At 46.3% G+C, this 23,672-nt stretch overlaps 1 protein-coding gene across 1 annotated transcript in view; it reads left to right on the top strand.

Moving 5' to 3' along the window:
* The window catches only part of KSR2 (kinase suppressor of ras 2), a 515,890-nt gene that overhangs the window by 472,633 nt on the left and 19,585 nt on the right, over positions 1-23,672 (top strand). The window contains exons 15-17 of the mRNA XM_008004868.3: positions 10,879-10,975; positions 12,012-12,145; positions 19,988-20,119. Of these exons, the coding sequence (XP_008003059.1) occupies positions 10,879-10,975; positions 12,012-12,145; positions 19,988-20,119 (363 nt within the window). The remainder of the gene's footprint in view (positions 1-10,878; positions 10,976-12,011; positions 12,146-19,987; positions 20,120-23,672) is intronic.

The raw sequence follows: 23,672 nt of genomic DNA, 5'->3' as shown, positions 1-23,672 counted from the left end.
GAGTAGCTAGGACTACAGGTACACACAACCACACCTGGCTAATTTTTGTATTTTTAGTAGAGACAGGGTTTCACCATGTTGGCCAGGATGTTCTCCATCTCTTGACCTTGTGATCCCGCCCACCTCGGCCTCCCAAAGTGCTGGGATTACAGGCGTGAGCCACCGCGACCGGCCGCCTCTGACCTCTTGACTTAGCAAAATCAGATTCAGTTATGGGGGGAAGAATTTAGCAAGACAGAAAGAGAGTCTACGCTTCTAGGCCGAGGCAGGAGAATTGCTTGAACCTGGAAGGCAGAGGTTGCAGTGAGCCAAGATCGCATCACTGCACTCCAACCTGGGCGACAGAGGGAGACTGTGTCTCAAAAAAAAACAAACAAAAAACAAAAAACAAACAAACAAAAGGTCAGAGTCTGGCTGCTCTGGGCTCTTCTGAGATGTGGGGTTCTGCCTGTTAGGGGCCATCCCTTCTGTCCCAGACCGTATGACACCAAGCTGCTGGGCATCTGGGTGACCTTCTGCCCTCTCTGGTCTAGGCTTCATAGGGAGGGAGTATTCCCACCCCACAGGACGCCAACTGGGAAGTGTGAGCCTCCAAGTCACTCCAGGAAGAACTGCAGGGAAATGGTAACCTGGCATTCCTCTACCTCCTGTCACATTGTGGGGTCCAGCCTGGGACCCGCTGTTGTCGACACTGTCCAAAGATACCCTGAGACATGCCCTTCCCCAATGCTGCATCATATTTTCTCAGCATCTCCTAAGGGTAGGGCTGCGCATCTGATTCTGTATTCTTCACCTTGCAATCATTCAAGATCTGCCCACTTGTATTTATATGAATTTCCCTCCCCACTTCTCTGAGCCTTGCAGCAATATCAGAGGCTGGAGGAGGGGAGGGAGGGCCTGCATTAACAAAAGCTCAGTGCCCTCATGGGCAACTAGGCTCTGTCTTTGCATATTCTGATGCCTGGCAGGCCACTGTCATCTTTCTTGTCTGGCTAGGATGTGAGCCTTCCCCAGCCAGCCCCTTACTTAATGGAACTCTATAACTCTTCATTTCCTGGACACACGTTGAGTTAAGCAGGTGGCAGACAGCTGGCATTTCTCACTTGCTTTCTGGCATGTCCCATTTTTATAGGAAGCTAACCTGGCTTTTTTTATTATAAAGCCCCAGAGTCCCAAGGTTTAATATCTTGAGCGTCAGATTCATGAGCAACTTGGAAGTTAGAGATTGCCGGAGGCTGGAATTTGATGGAGTGCGCGACCTGTCACTTGGAATGTGATTTATTTGCTCAAGGGAGGGCGGGGGAAGAGCATGGGACAATTAAGTGGGATTTGAGTTGTGAGAAGTGGGGAATGCTTGAAAGGGAGGGGGCCGCAGAGGGGTTGTAAATCCCTCTGACAGCTCGAGTGTTTTTTAAAATAACAGCTGACTTTGAAACCAACTGCCTTGTGAGCTCAAGTCAGGCAGCACCACGGACTATTTGCACCCAGCTCTCTGTGTATTTTATTTGGAAGGTAAACACCTGTAGAGAGCTACCACTGGGAGACACTCTTTGGATTCCAGCCAGATGGCCTTTGCCGTGTTACTCAAGCATGCCACACGTTGTCCTACCTCAGGGCCTTTGCACTGGCTGGTTTCCCCAGCTTGGGGTTCTCTCCCCAGATTTCCACATGCCTGGCTTTTTTCTTCATTCAGCTCTCAGAATAAAGATGACCTCCCCAGAGTGGCTTTCCGTGGGCACTCTGGCTAAAGATGCCCCCAGCTCCATCTACTCTCTGTCCAATAAGTCTCTGCATTCTCTTTACAGCACTGGTACCTCTCTGAAGTCTTATTTATTTGCTCGTTTACCACCTTCCTTCTCCACTGGACCTTCAGCTTGTGGGATTAAGGACTAGGTCAGTGGTGCGTACATATCTTCTGCACCTAGAACACGGTGCCAGGACCGTTCTGGCACCCATGTAGTGGATTTTGAACTTAACAGATGACCTCTGGGCCTCCATAAAAGGAGAGTGGGCTTGAGCAGTGGTTCTCAAAGTGGGGTTCCCTGGACCCCCAGCATCCGCATTATCTGGAAACTTGCTAGAAATGCACATCAGAAACTCCATCGCAGGTTAAAGGTGGCTGGGGTAGGGCCACCTTTGTTTTAACAAAGCTCCCCAGGAGATTCTAGTGCCTGCTCAAGTTTGTTAACCATTGGCCTAGTGCTTAAACACCTACGGGATCTAGGTAGGTGCTGTAAATGTAGGAAGTAGACCAGGTGTGGTACATTACAGAGTGGTGAGGACTGTGGCAAAGGAGACCACAGGTGCGGGCCCCCAAAGAAGCTGTTATGTTTTGTTGGTTGTCACACCATGGTGGGGATCTCACTCCCTGGAATACTGGAAGGAAAGGTCTGGCCGTGGGAAGCAGCCTAGGGCACTGCATCCATTCATTCATTCATTCATTCATGTGTTCAGCATTAACATTATAACATGTGTAACATTAACCAGATAAACCCAGTCCCTGCCCGTATTAGTCCATTTTCGCACTGCTGACAAAGACCTACCCAAGACTGGGAAGAAAAAGAGGTTTAATTGGACTTACTGTTCCCCATGACTGGGGAGGCCTCAGAATCATGGCAGGAGGCGAAAGACACGTCTCACATGGCAGCAGCAAGAGAAAATGAGGAAGAAGCAAAAGCAGAAACCCCTCATAAACCCATCGGATCTCATGAGACTTATTCACTAGCACAAGAATAGCACAGGAAAGACTCACCCCCATGATTCAATTACCTCCCCCTGGGTCCCTCCCACAACACATGGGAATTCTGGGAGATACAATTCAAGTTGAGATTTGGGTAGGAACACAGTCAAACCATATAACTGCCCTCTTAGGGCTTACAGTCTGCAGTGGGAAGACAGTTCATCATCATAGGCTCCAGGCAACACCTGTTCAATTACAACTACAACAGGTGTTGCAAAGGTAGAGTCCACAGTGCTTCAGGGACCTACTGGAGGGAGTGACCTAGTTGGAGAGGCCATGGGAGGCTTTTGAGGCAAGTGGGAAAAGCATTGCAGGCCAAGGAAATGGCAGAGGCAAAGGTTCGGAGGTGGGCTGGTGTGATTGGAACTCCGTGAATGACAGGGAGAGTCATATGAGAAGAGGGAAAATGGTGTGTAGGAGACAGACTACATGGGACCTCCAGGCACTGGGAGACTCCGGTGTCTATCCAGAGAGCGCTGTGGAGTCGTTGTAGCAGTGGAGTGACCGGATCAGTTTTGCGTTTTGAAGCAGTTGCTCATAGTACCGGATGGAGAATGAATTGGGGAAGCCAGAGAGACAGTGAGGAACCATTGTCATCATTCAGGAAGAAAAATCTTATTAGCAATAATATTCATGGTAATATTATTAGTGATAATACGAGCAGCTGGTGAAGGAGTAGACGCTGTAGCTGGACACTGGACGAAGCACTTGTGTGCTTTCATCTCAACCTCACACCTGCTCATGACGCAGCACTTACTGCCCCACTGTCTTAGTGGCTTCAAACAACAAACAACGAGAACATGGTTCTGAAAGTCAGAAGTCCAAAGTGGGTCTCATGGAGCTAAAATCGGGATGCTGACAGGGCTATGCTCCTTCTAGAGGTTCTAGGGGAGAATCCGTTTTCTTGCCTTTTCCAGCTTTTTAGAGGCTGCCTGCATTCCTCGGCTTGTTGCCCCCTCCTCTATCTTCAAAGTCAGTGATGGTGGGTTGAGTCCTTCTCCCCCATCACATCCATCCAGCCCCCTCTTCTATCAGATCTCCTTTTGCCTCTCTCTTTTGTCTCCCCCTTTGCATTTGAAGACCTTTGTGACATCCATCTGGCCCACCTGGCTAATCTGTCTATCTCAAGAGTATGACTCAATAACATCTGCAAAGTCCCCTTTGCCATGTAGGGTAAATTTTCACCAGCTCCAGGGATTAGGATGTGGACATCTTTGGAACCATTATTCAGTTCACCACACTCCTGGTTATAGAGGCAGAGCCTGTGCCCCCATGAGATGCGTGTGCCCCAAGGCCATGGGGGCTTGGGGTGACAGAGCTGGGCTGGGAGCCAGGGTGTCAGTCCTCAGAGGTGGCTGCTCCCAGAAAAGTCCCTGCTCCCCACTATTCACGCCTGGCCCGGGTGCCTGGGCTTGGTGGTGAGGCGTTTGCAGGAGGGAAAGGACATGGCTGCCACAGGCATCCAGACTTCTGTCCCAGCCACTGTTTTGGCAGAATGAGCCAGTCTGGACAGAGGCCCTCAGAGACAAACCTTCTAGATGGTTTTATCTCATTGTTTCTGACAAGCCCCTTTTAGGTTGGTTTATAATAAACATCTCGTACCCACAGTGCCATCTTAGCCAAAGGCTCTCTGTGTCACCTGAGATAGGGGCTCAAAGGGCAGCCTTGTGGGTACTGCCTGAGGCCAGGCTGGGAGAGGTGGGGTACCTGCAGATAAGATGGGGAATTCCCAGGCCTTGCCCCTCTTCTTGGAGAAAGATGATTTTTGGTGTAGAGAGATACCGAGAGGTGCATGTGCGTGTGTGTACTAGAAGCTAGAGAGGTACTAAATACACTATTGAGCCACTAAAACACTTTCTCTGACCTCCAGATGGACTGTACTACCAGCAGTCCTCATTAATCTTCATTGCCATAGGCGATGGGGATAGTGACATTACAGCTACCACTTTCTGAGGGCTTATGACATGCCAGAGACTCAGAGAAAGTTGCTAAGAAGCAAAAGATGGGTTTTAAGAACATAGCCTCCAGATCCAGGTGGCCTACATTAAAACCCCAGTTCCTGCAATTCCACGATTGGGTATTTATCCAAAGGAATGGAAATCAGCATGTTGAAGAGAGATCTGTGCTCCCTGGTTCATTGTAACCCTCTTCACAATAGCCAAGATATGGAATCAACCCGAATCCATCAACAGATGAATGGATCAAGAAAATGTGGCATATAAATGCAATGGAATGTTATTCAGCCTTAAAAAAAGAAGGAAATCCTATCATGTGTGACAACATGAATGAATCTGGAGGACATTATGCTAAGTGAAATAAGGCAGGCATAAAAAGACAAATAACGGCCGGGTGTGGTGGCTCAGGCCTGTAATCCCAGCACTTTGGGAGGCCGAGATGGGGGGGATCACCTGAGGTCAGGAGTTCAAGACCAGCCTGGTCAACATGGTGAAATCCCATCTCCACTAAAAATACAAAAATTAGCTGGGTGTGATGGTAGGCACCTATAATCCCAGCTACTCAGGAGGCTGAGACAAGAGAATTACTTGGACCCAGGAGGCAGAGGTTGCAGTGAGCTAAGATGGCGCCACTGCACTTCAGCCTGGGTGACAGAGTAAGACTCCGTCTCAAAATAAATACATAAATTAAAAGACAAATATCATATGATCTCACTTATATGTGGAGTCTAAAACAGTCAGTCATAGAAATTGAGTAGAATGGTGGTTACCAGAGGCTGGGGAGTGTGGGGAGTAGAGAGACTTTGATCAAAGGACACAGAACTTCATTTAGACAGGAGGAACAAGCCAAGAGATCTATCGAACATCGTGGTGATTATAATCAATAACAATATGTTATATGCTTGAAAATTGCTGAGGGAGTAGATTTTAAGTGTTCTCACCACACACAAAAAAATGTGAGATAATGCATAAATGAAATAGCTTCATTTAGCCATTCCACATATATACATATATCAAAACACCATGTAGTACACAATAAATATATACAACTTTTACACATTAAATTAAAATCATCCCAGCTCTACTTAACCCCTGAGCCTCAAGTTTGTCATCTATAAAATGAGATTGATACCATGCTTCATTGAACCATTGAAGATACCTTCAATTAGAATATTCACCATTTAGGCTGGGTGCAGTGGCTCATGCCTATAATCCCAGCACTTTGGGAGACCGAGGCAGGAGGATCACTTCAGCCCAGGAGTTTGAGACCAGCCTGGACAACATAGTGAGACCCCATTTCAAAGAAAAGAATATTCACCATTTATTTTATGTGCTACAAAGAAAGAAATACAGTGCCAATGAAACTATGCTCTGTGCATGATTGCAGGACACATTCTGATTTTAGAAATGTGCATATTTGGAATCAATGAGATACAGCAAGAATACCCACTTTGTAAGGGCTCTTATCCTTAGGCTGCCTGGCACATAGAATGTGCCCAGGACATGTCAGCCTGTATTGCTTCTGCTGGACCCATTTTACAGACATGGAAACTGAGGTTGAAGTCACATCTGAAGGTCACCCAGCAAGTAGTAAATGCTGGAGTCAGGATTTGGACTCAGTTTGTGCTCCTCTGTTCCCTTAGCTGTGATACCTGATTAGTGGTTCAAGAATCATGTCTGATAACTGGGCACCCACACAGTGGAGGAGAAGACAGGAAGAAGATTGGGAGTGGGTTCCCATCAAGGCTATGCATCCACAAGCTGGGCCTCTGGGTGTCCATATCCTCACCCATAAAATAGATATAATAGGGTTTGCTATTATATATAGGGGTTGCAGCATTGCTAGAAGGAATCATGGAGGTGATCTAGGTTCCAAGCACATGCTCAGTAAACTTTCATCCTCTTCTCCCTTCCTTTCCCCACATCCCACACTGCGAGTGGCTTTTAGGCCACCATTATTAGTCATGAGGAATTCGAAGCTCAGAGCAGTTGCTGTGGACACTTGAACTGACTTGCCGGGACCATCCTAGCCTCAGTCATCCTGGACATCTGCCTGACGCCTGCTCATCTTTAAAGCTCAGCTTTCATCTTCAACTTTTCTCCAGCTTAGCTCTTGATAAACACTCAGGTGGGCACAGCCAGGCCTGGAGCCCCAAATTCCTCTGTAGACATTGCCCATCTGCAAATAGTCTTCACTGTGTAAAGGCTTTAGAAAAGGATACCTTGGGTATCAGTGCTGCTTTACATTTTTTACAGATTTCAACACCATATATTAATTATATTAATTGTTAATTCTTTCCCTGCTTACTCTTTTTTTTTTTTTTTTTGAGACAGGGTCTCACTCTGTCACCCAAGCTGGATTGTGGTGGTGCAATCACCATGCACTGCAACCTCTGCCTCCTGGACTCAGGAGATCCTCCCTCCTCAGCCTTCCAAATAGCTGGGACTACAGGCATGTGCCACTTCACATGGCTAGTTTTTTTGTGTATCCTTCGTAGAATCAGGGTCTTGCCGTGTTGGCCAGGCTATGACTTTTTAAAACATGTTTTGGAAGGATAACATACCTGCAAAAGTATCCAGATCATAAAAGAACAGCCCAGTGAGTTTCCACTAAGTGTATCCATGTAACCAGCACCCAAATCAAAACACAGAACACTGCCTTCCCCCAGCCCCCTAATAATGCTCCTTCCAGCACCACTGCCTGCCACACACACACACAAGGGCCATCACTGTGCTGACTTCCAGCACCTAGGTCAGTTTCATTTACTTATGCACTTTATATAAATGGAGTAGTCTTGGGTGTCAGGCTTCCTTCACTCAACATTATGTTGGTGAGCTTTATCCATACTTTTTGCAGTTAGCAGTAGTTTGGTTATTTTTATATAGTGCAGCATGAACATATTTTGTTATATGTATATATCATATTTTATGCACTTTTCTGTTGACGAACATTTGGGTTGCGTCTTAGTTTGGACTACCATGACAAAGTACTGCAGACTGGATGGCTTAGAAGCAACAGAAATTGTGCCTGTAGTCCCAGCTACTCAGGAGGCTGAGTCAGGAGAATCACTTGAACCCAGGAGGCAGAGGTTGCAGTGAGCCAAGATTGTGCCACTGCACTCCAGCCTGGATGACAGAGGGAGACTCTATCTCAAAAAAAAAAAGAAAAAAAAAAGGAAAGAAAGAAACAACAGAAATTTATTTCTCACAGTTCCAAAGGCTGAAAAGTCAACAATCCAGTGCTAGCATGGGCAGATTCTGGGGAGGGCTGTCTTCCAGACTGTTGACTTCTCCTTGTATCCTCATATGGCAGGAAAAGAGTGAGAGAACTGGCTGGAGTCCCTTTTAAAAGAGCACTAATCCCATTCATGAGGCTCCACCCTCATGACTTAATTATCTTCCAAAGCCCCACCTCCTAATACCATCACACTGGGATGAGGATTTCAACATACAGATTTGGGGACACAAACATTCAATCCATTGCTGGTTGGTTCTAGTTTGGGATTCCAACAGACAGGTTGCTGTTAACATTCTAGTGCATGTGTAGGGGTGAATATGAGAATTCATATCTGTTGGGTACTTACTTAGAGGAAGAATTGCTCGTTGTAGATTTGTATTAGTCCGTTTTCATGCTGCTAATAAAGACCTACCGGAGACTGGGTAATTTATAAAGGAAAGAGGTTTTATGGACTCACAGTTCCACATGGCTGGGGAGGCCTTACAATTATGGTGGAAGGCAAAGGAGAAACAAAGGCACGTCTTACATGGCAGCAGACAAGAGTGCTTGTGCAGGGGAACTCCCCTGTATAAAACCATCAGATCTCATAAGACTTATTCAATACCAGGAGAACAGTAGGGGGAAAACTGCCCCCATAATTCAATTATCTCCACCTGGCCCTGATCTTGACACGTGGGAATTATTACAATTCAAGGTGAGATTTGGGTGGGGACACAGCCAAACCATATCAAGTTATTATTTGTATGTATATTTCACCTGAGTAGCTGTGCCAAACTGGTGCAGTAGTTTCTCCAGAAGCTCCTGAGGTCATATGGGAGTGAGAGAAGCAAAGACCAGTAGCTGCTGAAGGGAAAGATGACGTAAGGAGGGAAAGAAGACAAGGGGTGGAAATCTGAAGCTTGAGACTTTCCTGCAGTTACCCTGAGCAGGAGACTCCGGGGAGTCTTGGAGCCTTGTTGGCGGTGATTTGCTCTGCGGTCTGCAGTGGGGAGGGTGATTTCTGGGCTTTGGCCTGTGATGAGTGTAGGTGGCTGTTCAGGAACAAAGTATCCAGGGGAGGGAATCCGCCCACGGTCTCAAATATTGAAATGTCAACATGGAGTAATTGGCTGCTCTGCCCACCCTTCCTCCACCTCTGCTCCAGCAGCCACAGCAAACGCCCTGCCTGGGACAGCAACCTAGGGGATGCGGGGTCAGCCCTGACTCATTCTGGGCTGCCTCCTGCCGGCTGGCTGGGTGACCTCCTTGGACACGTGAATCAGACTTTCTGTGAGTCAGCTACCTGGGGACTTCACCTTAAGCAGATGAAGAAAAAAATGTTAAAGATCATGGGTGGCTATCAGTAGCATTTTAGAAGAGTATACGGATGGGTGGACAGATAAACAGTGTGATATGTATATAGATATATCACTTATATATTTGCACAAGTGTATGTGTGTCTGTTTACTATTTTGTTAATCACTTACAACTTCTTACAATAGCCAGTGATCTCATGGAAAGTTACCATGAAATGTACTAGGCATAGAGAGGTGCCTATACCTTTACATGCCTGGTTTCATGTGATTCTCCTGACAACTCAGAAAGGCAGGAGCTGTTGGCCCCATTTTGTAGATAATAAAACTGAAGCTCAGAGAGGTTAATGCACCCGCCCAAGGTCACACAGCCACTAAATGACAGATCAGGGTTCTAACCCCTTAGTCCTACTCTAAGTCCCCATGCTCCTAACCACTGTGCTATATTTCCCACTGGATGCCAAGGCCTGTTTCCAACTCTGTATTTCATTCAATCCTCATACTCAACTACAGGGTTAAGTATTATTAGTTTCCTTTGGTCAATGAGGAAACTGAGGCCCAGAGAGGTGAGGTAACCCATCTCAAGACAGCAGGTAAGGAGCACAGCTGGGATTCTAGCTGAGATCCCTCTGATACCAGCGTTCTTGCTTCAATCACAGGACATACAATCTCAGCAAAGCCCAGTACACGACAAGGGCTCAGTAAATACCAAATGGATGAACACAATGCCAGGAGTATTTTAGCAATAACGTCATAGGTTAAAAGAGGAAGATTCGAACAGTGATTTTGATGGAGATGGAAAATTAATTTTCACAGTGACATTCTTTCTTCTTTTGGCTCACATTGCATACTCTGAGCCAGTCACAGTGCTAGGGGCTGAGAGTGCTATGATGAATCTAGAATCCATTCATTCAGTGACGGCTTGTGGGTGCCTGTTCTGTGCGTGCTGGGGATTGGACTCACTGCAGAGGAACGGGACGGATGAGCATACAGGCGACTAAATGAGAAGGTGTTACTTTCACTGCATAATGTCCTTTTTCATCCTGTCATTCATCTTAAACTACTGGTCCTGGAAATGAACTCAATGAGGCTGAAAATAGTTTGAAAAACTATCTAGACAGGCGTCTGGTTTGGGGGTGGTATTACTGGTGTTTACACATCCCCGTCCAAACAATTGACTGCATCGTTTGCTGATGATACTTAATACACATCAGCCACCACTTTACAGGTCTTTCATCACTGTCCTCACACACTGACTCCTGGCAAGTGCATGCAGCTGGCGTGAATGGCCAACAGAATGCTGTCTGAGTGGCGTCTGAGGACCCAGAAGTTGTTGATTTATGTGCTGCTTTCCACCTGTGAGCCTCTGGGATGGACTGGACGTGGCAAACCCATTTCTGGACTAGGCTAGATTCTGTGGGTGTCCTTGTCGGTCAGCCACGTTGGCCAAGTTTCTAAAGAATCTACAAGAACTTCCTCCCAGATCTCCATCCCAGAACCAGATCTGAAGTCCAGTCCCAGACTTATTATCTCATAAGCACAATAGTGGTGTGTCCACGTGTCTCTTCCATCATTTGTCACTTGAAGTAACTGTCATGGGTCACCCTCTTCTGAACGACTGCCATTAATTTATCTTGTCCTTTTGCTTTTCAGCCTCTGTAAGGGACGGACGCTCTATTCTGTCGTGAGGGACGCCAAAATCGTCTTGGATGTCAACAAAACCAGGCAGATTGCTCAAGAAATTGTGAAGGTACTGTCGGCTCTAGGGCCTCCTACCTAAATCTCAGAAAGACCCAGTTTCCCCCAGAGAAGCCCCCCAACCCCAGGACTCCTAACATTCATGGTTGGATTTCAGACTACCAATCTGGACTTAAAAGAAATTAGACTTGACCTGAAAAATGCCAGGCCATGTGTAAGTAAGAATTCTGCCTCGATACGATCTGTAGGAACTATCCACCAATGGTTGGTTTCCATCTGGTGTCTCATTGCTATGGTACTTGGACCTATGCAAGGACCAGGGGTCACATACAAGCTATTCAGCCCTCTTGGTTAGGATCCACCATCCCTTGAGGCCTTGAACTCCCATGAGTGGAAACCATCTCTCTCTCCACTGCTGCTAGGGAAACATCAAATTGTTGGGTGTTGTTTTGGATTAAAACAAACAAGAACATCCTGTGTTTTCTGGCAGGTGCCTTATTAGTTGTACTCAAGCTTTCATTTCTCATTTGGAGGTGTTAGGACCAAGCTGTAAGAGGAACGATGTGACTGCTCACAAAGGCAAAAAGAAAGAAACCACTGCCACTCTAGATGTTTGCCCTTGAACGAGGCTTCCAATAGACTCTTCTCTGTTCTTAATGAGCAGTTATGAGCATCTCTGTAGGAACTCAGTGCCTTCTGCAGCAGCATAGGTTAAGTAGGTCTGACTATGTAGTCTTGCAGAAGAGTTAGTCTTTAAAGGGGAAGTGGATGAAAATGGTTGGTTGAATTCCTTTCCCTAGGGATCTCTTTTGCTTCTTCTTCAGGAATCACATGAGCAAGTGGGGATGGCCTTTCTGTGGTCTGAGAGTGGCAATGGATTTGTGTCTTGGGGGCCCTGCCTGTTCCTGCCTGCCATGCCTTCCCCGACCTCTCCCCCAGGACCCATGGTCAGACCCAGGCCCTGCCACTGTTGAGTGTGGTCCCATTAGGGAGCCAAGTCTTCAGGACAAGGGATGTGAACTCAAGCCAGGGTGGCAGCGAGCTCTTAGGTTGTTCTCTGGCAACTCCCTGTTCCTTGCTTCTTGCAGGGCATGGGCTACCTCCACGCCAAGGGAATCCTACACAAGGACCTCAAGTCAAAGAATGTCTTCTACGACAACGGCAAAGTGGTCATCACGGACTTTGGACTCTTCAGCATTTCTGGGGTGCTGCAGGCTGGCAGGTGAGAGGCGGTGGGAGCACCCGGAGAGTTTCCTAACAGATGATGGTCAGGAAATGGGAAGTTAGTCCAAATGGCTTTAGTGACCTAGACTCAGGGTTGGGCCTGAGGTTGCTGAGCTGAGTGGGTCGGCTGCTCTACTGATGCAGGATGCCAAGGCCATGCCGTGTTTCCCCGTGGGGAGGCCAGCACCTTGCTCACCTTTGAGTGTGTGTGATTGGACACAGAGCATCCCCAGATCTTTCAAAGCCCCTACCCTTGGATTTAACTGGAGGGCTCTCCTCTAACCCTAAGTACTCACCTGGAAGTTGAGATCACCCAAGAGGCCTTGCTCAAAGTTTTCTTAGGAATTAATTGATTTTAGTACAGGAAGAGTACAGTTAACAGCAAAGGGTTTAAAGTCAGAGGCAACCATGGCCTGACACAGCCCTTCCACTTATTAAATGCGACTTTAATCAAGTCGAACAACGTCTCTGAACTTTAGTGTCCTTGTCTGCAAGAAAAGTGGTAGGTTTGATGATGTCTTCCTCAATCAGTTCCTGTGAGGATAAAATGAGAACAAGCATCGAGCATCCACCCAATGCCCGATGCACCTCAAAAGCTCCACAAAGGGTAGCTGCTGCTGAGTTGTTGTAATTAGTATTAATTTGCATATACCTCCCAGTATCACCCAGGAGAATCATTAACGTTGTTAAGTAATTAACTCTCAGCCACTACTCACCCTAGAGCAAGCCGCATTGAATTGGCCACGTGAAAACCAGCTTGATCTCAGATAACCCATAATTCAGAAAGTCTACCCTTGTGACTTTTAATTTGAACTGTGCTCTCTCTCTCTGTCTCGCTCTCTCGCTGTCTCTCTCACTCTTGCTCTCATTTTAAACCTAAACCTCTGCATGCTTTTTGTAATCCTGCATTTTGTAACGAATGGTGCATCTCTTCAGAAAGCCCACAGTTTCTCTCATTTTACTTCCGTTTCAGCTGCTTTTGAGAACCACTGATTTTTTTTTTTTTTTTGAGGAATGCCACAGGGACCCCAACAAAGTGAATCTTGTTTGTGCAGTACGATACCTTGAATCTGTTATAAGTCGGACCATTTGGAATTTGACAAAACTTAACCTAGCTGTTTCTGTGTGATGAGGACCAAACAGATGCTTAAGTTTCTTTTTCAGATTTTACTCCACCCAGGAAAGATTAACCATAGTCTACAAAACTATCTGTAGTCCCTAAAGCAGTAAGTAGGCAGTAAATATATAAATATATCAAGAGGTACTGGAGAGAGTCCCTCCAGTTTGGAACCCAAGAAGCCCAGGAGGGCAAGACCGTGTAGAATCCCTGCTTCCCTCTGACTCCCCTGCAGCAATTAAGTTCCTGGTTCGCTGGCAGGGAACTCATACCCTTCCCAGTTTCCCAGTGTCCCAGGGGAACTGCAAGGATGCAATGGTGGGTGACTTCACTGTAAACCCAAGTATTTGCATCAAGACAAAAGGAGGCCCAGTAAGAGTTTTCTCTAACTTGCTTCTGGGCTTTTATAAAAAGCAGACATTCTTCCCTCCTGGTGGCATGTCCACACTTCTCCCTTTCTCCTCACCAGTGGCTTCTCCCTGCGGTGGAGAAAAGGGGTGCAGGACCTCTGATTTTCTGCCTTTAGACTCAGTTTTCTGAAGCCACAAGGAGAAGAGGAAGAAAAAGAAATGGAATGGAATGGAATGGAATGCCTTGGGCATCCCTTCCTTTAGCTCATTCATAGAGACCCAATGTCAACCAGGAAGTTAGTTCAACCAAGTCAAGGGCAATGTGGCTTCCAGTCTGCTTGTCCAGACAGCAGCCCCTCCCACCCCTGCCCCAGCCAGGTTGTCAACACAAACCCAGGGAGTGCCCTCAGCAACATCTCCCAACAAGAAATTCACATTTCCCGGCCACCCACACGTAGCCATCAATGACTTCTTATGCTTTTATCCTTGTTCCAGTTACATATTATGCTGCAATGAACCATCTCAAAACTTAGTGGCTTAAAACAAGATATTGTCATCCCTCATGGTTCTGTGAGTTGACTGGGCTCAGCTGAGCTCTTGTGCTCAGTTTGTCCTGTAGGTACAATTGGATGGGGGGTAAAATTGGAGACAACTGAAGGCTTCCTCATTCACACAGCTGGGCTGGGCTGGCTGAAACATCTGGGGGACCGATGGGGTCTCTCTCATCTCCCTGCTTTTCCCTCTTCATGCAGCCTCTCTGCATGACTACATTGGGCTTCCTCACACCATGGCAGTCTCAGGGTAATCAAACTTATGTAGCAAGTGGGTTCTATCAAAGCAAGCACGTTGCAAACCATGACATGGAGGTAGAACTCTTGGGTGTCCCATGAATCCCAGGACGTTTCGCAGGTAGTGGATTTGCCTCAATATTTATGAATACATCCAGTATAGCTCTAGGGATCCACAGAGTCCCCTCAGGGGTTCAGGTCCATTTATTCCCTCTTGTTTATGCAAAGGCATCTTTGGTAACTGCCCCCATTGCAGCCTGGAGCCCCCAGTGCAGCAGCCAGAGGCCAGGAGACACCCCTTGAATAAGGGGCATCTATGGCCCTAATCAACAACCTGGGGGCTGGATTATAGGAGTGGAGAGAGAAGGGAGCTGGCTAGACTTTGGGCATTGCAGGAAGCAGGGCCAGTATCTCTCAGGAGATAGGCCTGGAAGTTCTCTCATTCATTATTCACTCAGCCAGTCAGCAAATACTTAGAGAGTGCATGTATTAGTCAGCTTGGGCTGCTGTAACACAATACCAGACTCAGGGGTTTAAATAACAGACATTTATTTTCTTACAGTTTTTGGAGGCTGAAAGTCCAAGATCAAGGTGCTGGCAAATTTAGTGTCTAGTGAGGGCTCTCTTCCCAGCTTGCAGACGGCCACCTTCTTACTGTGTCCTCATATGGCCTCTTCTCTGTGCACTGAAAGAGAGAGAGAGGGGTCTTTGATGTCTTTCCTCTTCTTATAAGGACACCAATCTTATTGGATTAGGGCCCCAGACTTATGACCTCACTTAACCTTAATCACCTCCCTATAGGCTTTATCTCTAAATACAATCAAATTGAGGGTTAGGGGTTCAACATAATAAATTCGGGGGAGACAAAATTCAGTCTATAATACCTTGAGATAGATTCCAGAAACTTGTTTAACACACACCTAGGGGTTCCCCATCCTCAGTTTCCTCACCTGTAAAATAGGAGTAGGGGCAGGCACTAATTAATAGCACCTACCTCATAAGGCTGTTTTGGTGATTAAATGGGATACAGATGAGGAAGGCTTAGTTTAGCATTTTTCTTTTTTTTTTTTTTTTCTTTTTCTTTTCTTTTTTCTTTTTTTTTTTTTTTGAGACAGGATCTCTTGCTTTGTCACCCAGGCTGGAATGCAGTAATGCAATCACGGCTCACTGCAGCCTCAACCTCTGAGCCATCCTCCTACCTCACCCTCTCAAGATCTTGGGCTTACAGGTGTGCACCACCATACCCAGCCAGGCTTTTTAATGGTTCTCTCCAGAAATTCTTGTAGAATTGGGGTGAGGTGCCTAGTCCCTGGGGTTTTAAAGACTTGTGCTCAAACAGATCTCAGCTCTCTCCCTTTGGACAGGTCACTTAAATGTTTGAGCCTCCGTTTCCTTATCCACAGAACAGGACGATAGCCCTCAGATTGTGGGCTTGTGAGGCTTAAGTGGGATGGGCACTCTGACAAACAGTAAGCATTCAGCAGGAGTCACTTGCCCTCCTGCCCTCCCCTCAGTTATTAGAGCTTGGGGTATGGATAGCCCTTGGTGCCCAGCAGGGAGAGACCACCCCTCAGCCCGGGGCAGGGATGGAGCGGCCCAGTGATGTGAGTGTGTTCTGCACATCCAGACAGACTCCAGCATACAGCTGTTCTGCCGTCGTCAAAAAAGGTATCCTTTTAGATGCCAGTGCTGTCATGCCAGCCTCCCAAAGCCTGTTATTAATCATAATAACCATAATGAAGATGATTTGGGTTTGCCACCAGTGGGCCTATCGCCATGGGAATGGGGCACCACAGGGTGTTAGTGCCAGGCCTGGCTCCCAGCCCCCTACCACACCGGCCCCAGGCTGATGGCTCTTGCGTGGCCACCATTCCACCTCCTGCCCTGGCCCCAAAATGCCAGTTCTCTGCTGACCCCGTGAGTCAGGAAGAGGTGGCAGGGGTGTTTGCAAAAAGATGGGAGCAGAGAAGCTTCCCTCGGGCAGGAGCACCCCAACCCACTCCACCCCCAGTGGCCCAGTCATTGCAGGGGAATGTTGGCTGGCCTATGCCAAAGACTTTCATGGAGGACATTCCTACTGTGGGCTCTAGTCTCAAATCCACTTCTGAGTCCTCAAGATACACACACACACACACACACACGTAAACAGATATATACATGTGTAATGATTATGTCCAGTAATTGTGTGGCTCTGGCAGCTGACACAGTCCTGTGCCATGCACTGTCTCATTTTAGTCCTTGCAACAGCTCTGTGAAGTACAAATTAATGTGCCCATTTTACAGATGGGAAAATAGAAATTTGGGTCTGCTCAAGGTTCCATAGCTAGTAAGCACAGATGGAGCCTTCAACCTCTGTGGGTGTTCCTGATTGTAGAAGCAAGAGCTGATTTAACTCTGCTGACTCAAGAGTTTGCTAGTGAGTTTGAGTAGTAGTTTCTAGCACAGGATATGTTGTATCATGTCTTTTGTGTAGAATGCAGGAGCAAGTCATGTGTTATTAATCCTGAAACACTGAGATTTGGACCATTTCCTTATTTTGTGTAAATTAGGACAGTGATTCTCAACCAGGGCAATTTTTCTCCTCCAGGGGACATTTGATGATGTCTGAAGACATTTTTAGTTGTCATGATTGGGGGAAGGGGGGTGCTAATGGCCTCTAATAAGTAGAGGTCAGAGATGCTGCTGAACATCCTACAATGCCCAGGACAGCCCCTGTGCCCCCCAACAACAAAGAATTGCCCAGACCCAAATGTCAATAGTGCCAAGGTTGAGAAATCCTAAGTTAGAACAAATTTAATGGTGTCTTCCTGGCCACAGTTTTTTCTGTTGCATGCATGCCAGTCTGCTCCTAGCCTGGGAATGCAGGAGGTGGATGGGTGGCCCAGGGTGGGATACCTGTGGTAAGCCACCATCCAAATGCAACTGAGAGTTGCGATTGCAGCAGTTACCCAGATATGCTTCCTTTCCTACAGTCCCTGTTTTGGGTTCTACAAAAAGTTGAGTATATGCAAATGAATGCCACCTTCATGTGTAAGATGGAGGGGGAATGAAAGAGATCTTAAAGAACTACATGTATGGGACACACCCAGCCCTACCCAGCTAGTGAATGTCACTGCAGTACTGGAACCCTGAGCCCCAAACTCTTGGAGTCTCTTTCAGGGATCTTTCCTCCACCCAGTGTTTCTACAGGTGTTGATCTGCAAGTTGATTTGGAGGAGGACATGAACAAACATTTTCTATCTTAATTTTAACGTGTATTAGAAAATCACTAGTCTCCATTTATGGCCACACTAAAGAGTGACCTATTAAAATATATTTAAGTTAAAAATGCATTTCTTAGTACATGATAGTCTAGAAGAGTGGTATCCAGTTTGGTAGCCACTAGCCAGATGTGGCTACGTAAATTTAACTTTAATTAAAATGAAAAGTTCAGGGCTGGGAGCAGTGGCGCATGCCTATAATCTTAATGCTTTGCGAGGCTGAGGCTGGAGGGTCCCTTGAGACCAGGAGTTTGAGACCAGCCTAGGCAAGATAGCAAGATCACATAGCAAGACCACATCTCCTCGAAAAATAAAATAAAATTAGCAGGGTGCGGTTGCTCGTGCCTGTAATCCCAGCTACTTCATAGGCTGAAGATGGGAGGGTCACTTGAGGCCAGGACTTCAAGGCTTCCATGAGCTATGATCTCACCTCTGTACTTTAGCCTGGGTGATTGACAGGCTATCTCAGCAGACCCTATCTCTAAAATTAAAAAAAAAAAAAAAAATTTAAAGTTTAGTTCTTCAGTTGTAAGCCACATTTCAAGTGCTTGATAGTTATGGTGGTTAGTGGCTGCCACATTGGGCCATATAGAGGACATTTCTGTCATAATGGAAAGTTCTATTGTACAATGCTGCTCTTGAAGGTATTTAGATATGGCAAAAATCATGATTATGGGATATGAATGAGTGCATTTGAGAGAGCAACATGTCACAACTTCTGCATCTCAGAAACTCTCCCTGGAAGAATCTAGCCAGCCCCAGGTCCCCACAGAGACCTTCATGCTAGAGGGTGTCATCCTACGTGACCTCACTGTTAATGATGATTCAAGATATGCACCCCCTCTCCCCCCGACTGCTCACTTCCCCTGTGTTAATGAGCCAGTTCCTAGGAGTCTCGAGTCAATGAAGATCTCAGACGGGGTCTGCTTAGATTTCGGACCCGCCTGGAAAGCTCTGCCTTGCTAAGGACTTCCAGTGAAAGAAGGGAGCCAGCCTCCTTCCACATCTAAGAATTTACCTAAGGAATAAATTAATGTGGGTGAAGGGAGATATTCCCAGTACCTACCCAAAGATGTTCATGGCAGCATTGTTCATAATGGTGGAAGAGGGAACCGCCCGCCCAAGGCCCATCAGCAAGGAGGTGGTTGTATACACTTTGATACATAGGATGGGATGATGTGTTCCAATTACACTGGGGTTCTTTAGGGTTCTGGAACACCCTGAATGGGGCCCTTGTTGGAACTTTGTCCTAGCTTCTCCTTCTGCCTAGATATTCTCCTTGTTCACATAGCTGGATCCTTTATGTCACATAGATCCTAGCTCACAGTTTACCTGCAGTAAGATCTGTCTTGTCTTTGATGCATCCTCTATTTTATTTATTTGTACAATGCTTATCACGATCTTTAGTTTTTCTTATTTATTGAACTCATTTATTGTCTCCCTTCCCTACCAAAGTGCAAGCTCCAGGAGGGAAGGGACCTTGTCAGTCTTGTTCCGTGCCAAGCGCAGAACCTAGGCATCATAGGTGATGGAAAAACAGTAGATTATCATTATTTGTGGATTACTGAAATGTATTTGTAATCCCCCAATGAATACTCACAGCACTTTCACAGTTATTCACGGACCTGCAGAGTAGGGAAAACTCTGAGTTGCCCGATGCACATGTTCCCAGCTTAGGTCAAACAAAGGATGCTCTGCCTCTGTTTTGGTCTCATACAGAGAAGCCTTGAGGACAGAGATTGAGCCAGAGTGGGCAGCACAGGGTAGCATAAGACGCTGCAGCTCTGGGGCCAGTTGGATGAGATTTGAATCCCAACTCTGGCACCTGTTAGTAGGGTTGCCTCAGACAAGTCACTTAACACTTCTGAGCCTCATAGTCTATTATGTAAAATAAAACAGAATCTATTAGGATAAGTTGTTTTCAGGGGTTAAAATTATAAACTATGTGAGGGATGTGTGCATGTGTACATATTTCCCCAGGAGCAATGATTCAGTATTCTACTAATTCCATGTTCCAGTGACTTTATAGAACATAACTGCCATGAATAGCAAGAATCCACAGTGTCATTGAATGAAGATGGGCAAGAAGGTGGGTGCCTCAGAGGCAACGGAATTCAATGATGGTTTGGATCCTGAGTGTTTCTTTAGAGCAGCCTTCCTTGTACCTCCTACTAGGTTTCTGCCTCCAGTAGGTGGTCAGGCAGTGCTCAATGGGGGAAGCAAGAAGAGCAGCAGAGATGGCTCCAGAGACATGGGGTCAGTGCCAGGGGGGCTGGTCCTCCCTGGGCTATGAAACAGAGCTCATCCTGTGCTTTGCTTCTCCAGACGGGAGGACAAACTGCGCATCCAGAATGGCTGGCTGTGCCACCTGGCACCAGAGATCATCCGCCAGCTGTCCCCCGACACAGAGGAGGATAAGCTCCCCTTCTCCAAGCACTCTGACGTCTTTGCCCTTGGGTAAGTGGGCCCTTCCCTGGCCATTGAGAGCCACAGCCTGGGCAGAGGGGCACTTCTCAAGTCTTTCAATGGTTTTGGAAGGGCCAGGGTGTACCTGTCTACAGGGCCAAGGTGGCTGGATTTTGGGGTGAGAATGGAGGAATCTGAGTAGGGTATACTAGAAAGAATGACCCTAACAAACTTGTGTGCCTGGTTTCCAATGGATTATGTGGCCATAACAAGTTACCCAACTCATTTACTTATTCAGTAGCTATTTGTTGACTGCCTGCTATGTGCTAGGATTGTAGCAGATGCAGGGGACACAAGACTCAGTGTTGTATTAGTTATGACTGCATAACAAATTATGCCAAAACTTAGCCACTGAAAACATTTCTTATCTTAAGTTTCTGTGGTCAAGAATTTGGGAATGGCTTAGCTGAGTGGTTCTGAGTGGGCTTTTATGAGGTTGCAGTCAAGATATTGGCTAGGGCTGTGGTCTCATCTGAAGGCTCACCAGGCTGGGGATCCAGTTCCATGGTGGCCCACTCGCACGGCTGTTGGAAGGAGGCCTCAGTTCCTCAACCCTTAGGCCTGTGTATAGGCTGCTTGAATGACTTCACAGCGTGGTGGCTACAAGCCTCATTGTCATTTATGATCTAGTCTCATAAATTTGCATATCATTGTTTCTACCATATTCTGTTTGTTAAAAGCAAGTTGCCAAATCCAGTCCACACCTAAGGGGAGGAGAATTAAGCTCTATCTTGTACATGATGGAGTATCAAAGAATATACTGGACATATTAAAACCACCAGAGGCCCCTACTCTCTCTTTCTAGTGGAAAGCAGATAAGGAAACATTCAACTTTAGCAAAGTATAACTGCTATTCTGAGAATAAACACAGGACTGTGGGAATAAAAGAGGAACCAAATCCAATCTGGGAGGTCAGGGAGGGCTTCCAGGAGATGATAATCCTGAGCCTAAGTTAAAGGTTGAGTACAAGGGCAGGGTGAGGTGTTCCAGATCAAAAGAATGTGCAAAAAGGTGCAAAAATAAAAGAACACATTGCCCACATGGAAGAATATGTAGAAGGGTTGGGGGAGGAAAGGGAGCTGATGGATGAAGAGTCAGGAAAAAATTAGGCTGGGGGTGGTGAGATAAGATACTAGAGAGGGAAGCACAGTCAATCCTGCGAGGACTTAAAGGTTGAGTTAAGGAGGTTTCATTTCATCTTCAGTGCACTAAGGAGCCATTGATGGTTATTAAGCTCTGGGGGAACGGGGAGTGACATAATCCTAATTGAGTTTTAGATCAATTAGATCACTCTGGCTGCTGTGTAGAGAATGGAATGAAGAAGGAGAGGATGGGAGCCGGGTGTCCAATACCCAGGGAAATGCTGGCAGCCTTCACTGAATCAGAGCCTGTGGGTATGAAAGCTGAGAATGGACATCAGAAGCACACATAGGAGGTGGAAGCAATAGAGCTTGATCATGGATTGAATTTGGGTGGTGCCTAGATAGCTGCTTTAAGCAACCAGATGGAGAGTGGCATCATTCACTAAGGTGGAGACCGTGGAGGTGCAGCAGGGTTGGGGCATGCCAGGGAGGCAAAGAGGTCAGATTTAGACACAGTGAGTTTGAGTTATCTTGGAGACGACAAATGCAACCACCAAAACACAGCTGTCTCTACATGACTAGTATAGAAAAGAGGAGTTTAGGACTTGTCAGCAAATAGGTAACTGCAGCCACAGACAGAATGAGATGTCTTTGGAAGTACAGAAGGAGAAGAAGGGCCCAGGACACAGTCCCAGGATACAGGGCAGAGTGTCCTGAGAAAGTATAGCCAGAAAGGCTTCTAGGCTCCCATGACCATGCAAATCCTTGCCTAATCTTGTCCACAGGTGGTTGCAATAGCTGGGGGAGATAACACTGGGGAAGCTGTTTGAGAAAGTTGCAGGCCTGCAGATGAGTGCAATTAGACTTAACACCACCGAGAGATGTTACAGAGAGTCTTCCTTGGAAAAGGGCCCCCACTGCATCCTCACTGAAAAACCCTGAGGAGATATTTCTGGAAGATCAGAATTCTCAACATCTGTTGCTTGGGCCACTTTAGAGGAAGTCAGTCGGCCTGATTATTTTATGCCCAAATCTTTATCTAGTTAATATTGTTATCTGAAACCAAATTGCAATAATTATGTTGGTATAGTTTAGTGTAAATTTAGCAAAAGAAAAAAAATGTGATTAACAAAATGTACCAGAATAATTGGTTTTCTGCTGGAGTTTTCATCTTCAGCAATTCTTTTTTCCTTAAAGTGAGTTTCTCTTGAAAGTTGGGTTTAAAAGGAAGTTTTAATGAGGCTTTTATTTCTGACACTGCTGAATTCTGAAGGACCCGGCACTCTGGGTTTCCTGCCAATTAGGTGCATCCTGTTGCTTGGGAACCTCGTGCTCAGAAATGACTTAGAACAAAAACGAATTTTTTAAAGAGGGTTGAGCACTGTGTTAAGTCTTTTATGTGCACTGTCTCACAGAATTTTTACAAGCACCCTTTGAAGCAGATACCATGTTGCTCCCAATTGGCAGGTGAGAAAACTGAGGCTTCAGATGGCTCAGTGACATGCCTTACAGTGATGAATGATGGTGTTGAGATTCACCTGGAATATCCTGTACTCTAGAGTTGGAGCTTTTAACCATAGAGCCCCGATGGGTTTAGGATTTATTTTGCCACTCAAAGGCCTATTTCTCTCAACTGTAAATCAAGGATAATAAATCCATCGAGGTGTTCTAAGAATTGAGTGAGAAAACATTTGTAAGGTACCCAGCACAGGGAATAACTCAAGACATCCTTCCCCCTTTCACATGAGTGGTGGATGAGTCTGTTGATGCCTCCTTCACCAGACTCCAGTCACCAAGCACAAGCTTGTGCCTCCCAAATTTTGCATTTTCCTGATTACAAAGGACTCTTAAATAGGATGGAGTCTAAGCTTCCTAGTATAGCACGTTGGCTACTGGCACCATCTTGGAGTCAGACAGACTAAGTTCAACTTCTGGCTGCCCTTCCTGTTTGCTGTGTTATCTTGGGAAAGACACACAACCTTTCTGGGCATCAGTTTCCTCATCTATGAAAGGGGGATAATATTAATAATAATGCCTTCTGTTTTAAAATTTAGGTTTTGTTATTATTCAGGCAGCATGAGGCCAACAGTCGTCATTGAAAAGATGGTTTATTGCTCACAGTTCCCAGAGGGGGCGTGTCACACCATGCAGTGTCCACAGAGGGCAGCACCAGGGTTGGTCTGGCGGCAGAGGAAATGTGAGGAAAATGTTGGGAAGAGCCTTTATTGTGGTTTTCTTGGGAAGGAGCAGGGGAGGCAGGGTAAGAAGGCTTAGGATTGACTCGTTTGAATGATTTCAGCAGGCTCATAGCATATAGGGGCTGGGGAATATTGGCCCAGAGCTTGCAAGCCCAATTAAGGAGGTAGTTGGCAGTATGAGTGTGAGCTCTGGATTATCGGATTAGCCTGTGAAAGGTGTGTTCACAGGTGAGCCCTTTACTATCTCCAGGAATTGGCTATTCC

Source organism: Chlorocebus sabaeus, chromosome 11 (assembly GCF_047675955.1).
Source record: "Chlorocebus sabaeus isolate Y175 chromosome 11, mChlSab1.0.hap1, whole genome shotgun sequence".
NCBI lineage: Eukaryota > Metazoa > Chordata > Mammalia > Primates > Cercopithecidae > Chlorocebus > Chlorocebus sabaeus.
The sequence above is the reverse complement of the archived record's forward strand: the minus strand, read 5'-3'. Positions and strand labels throughout refer to the sequence as shown.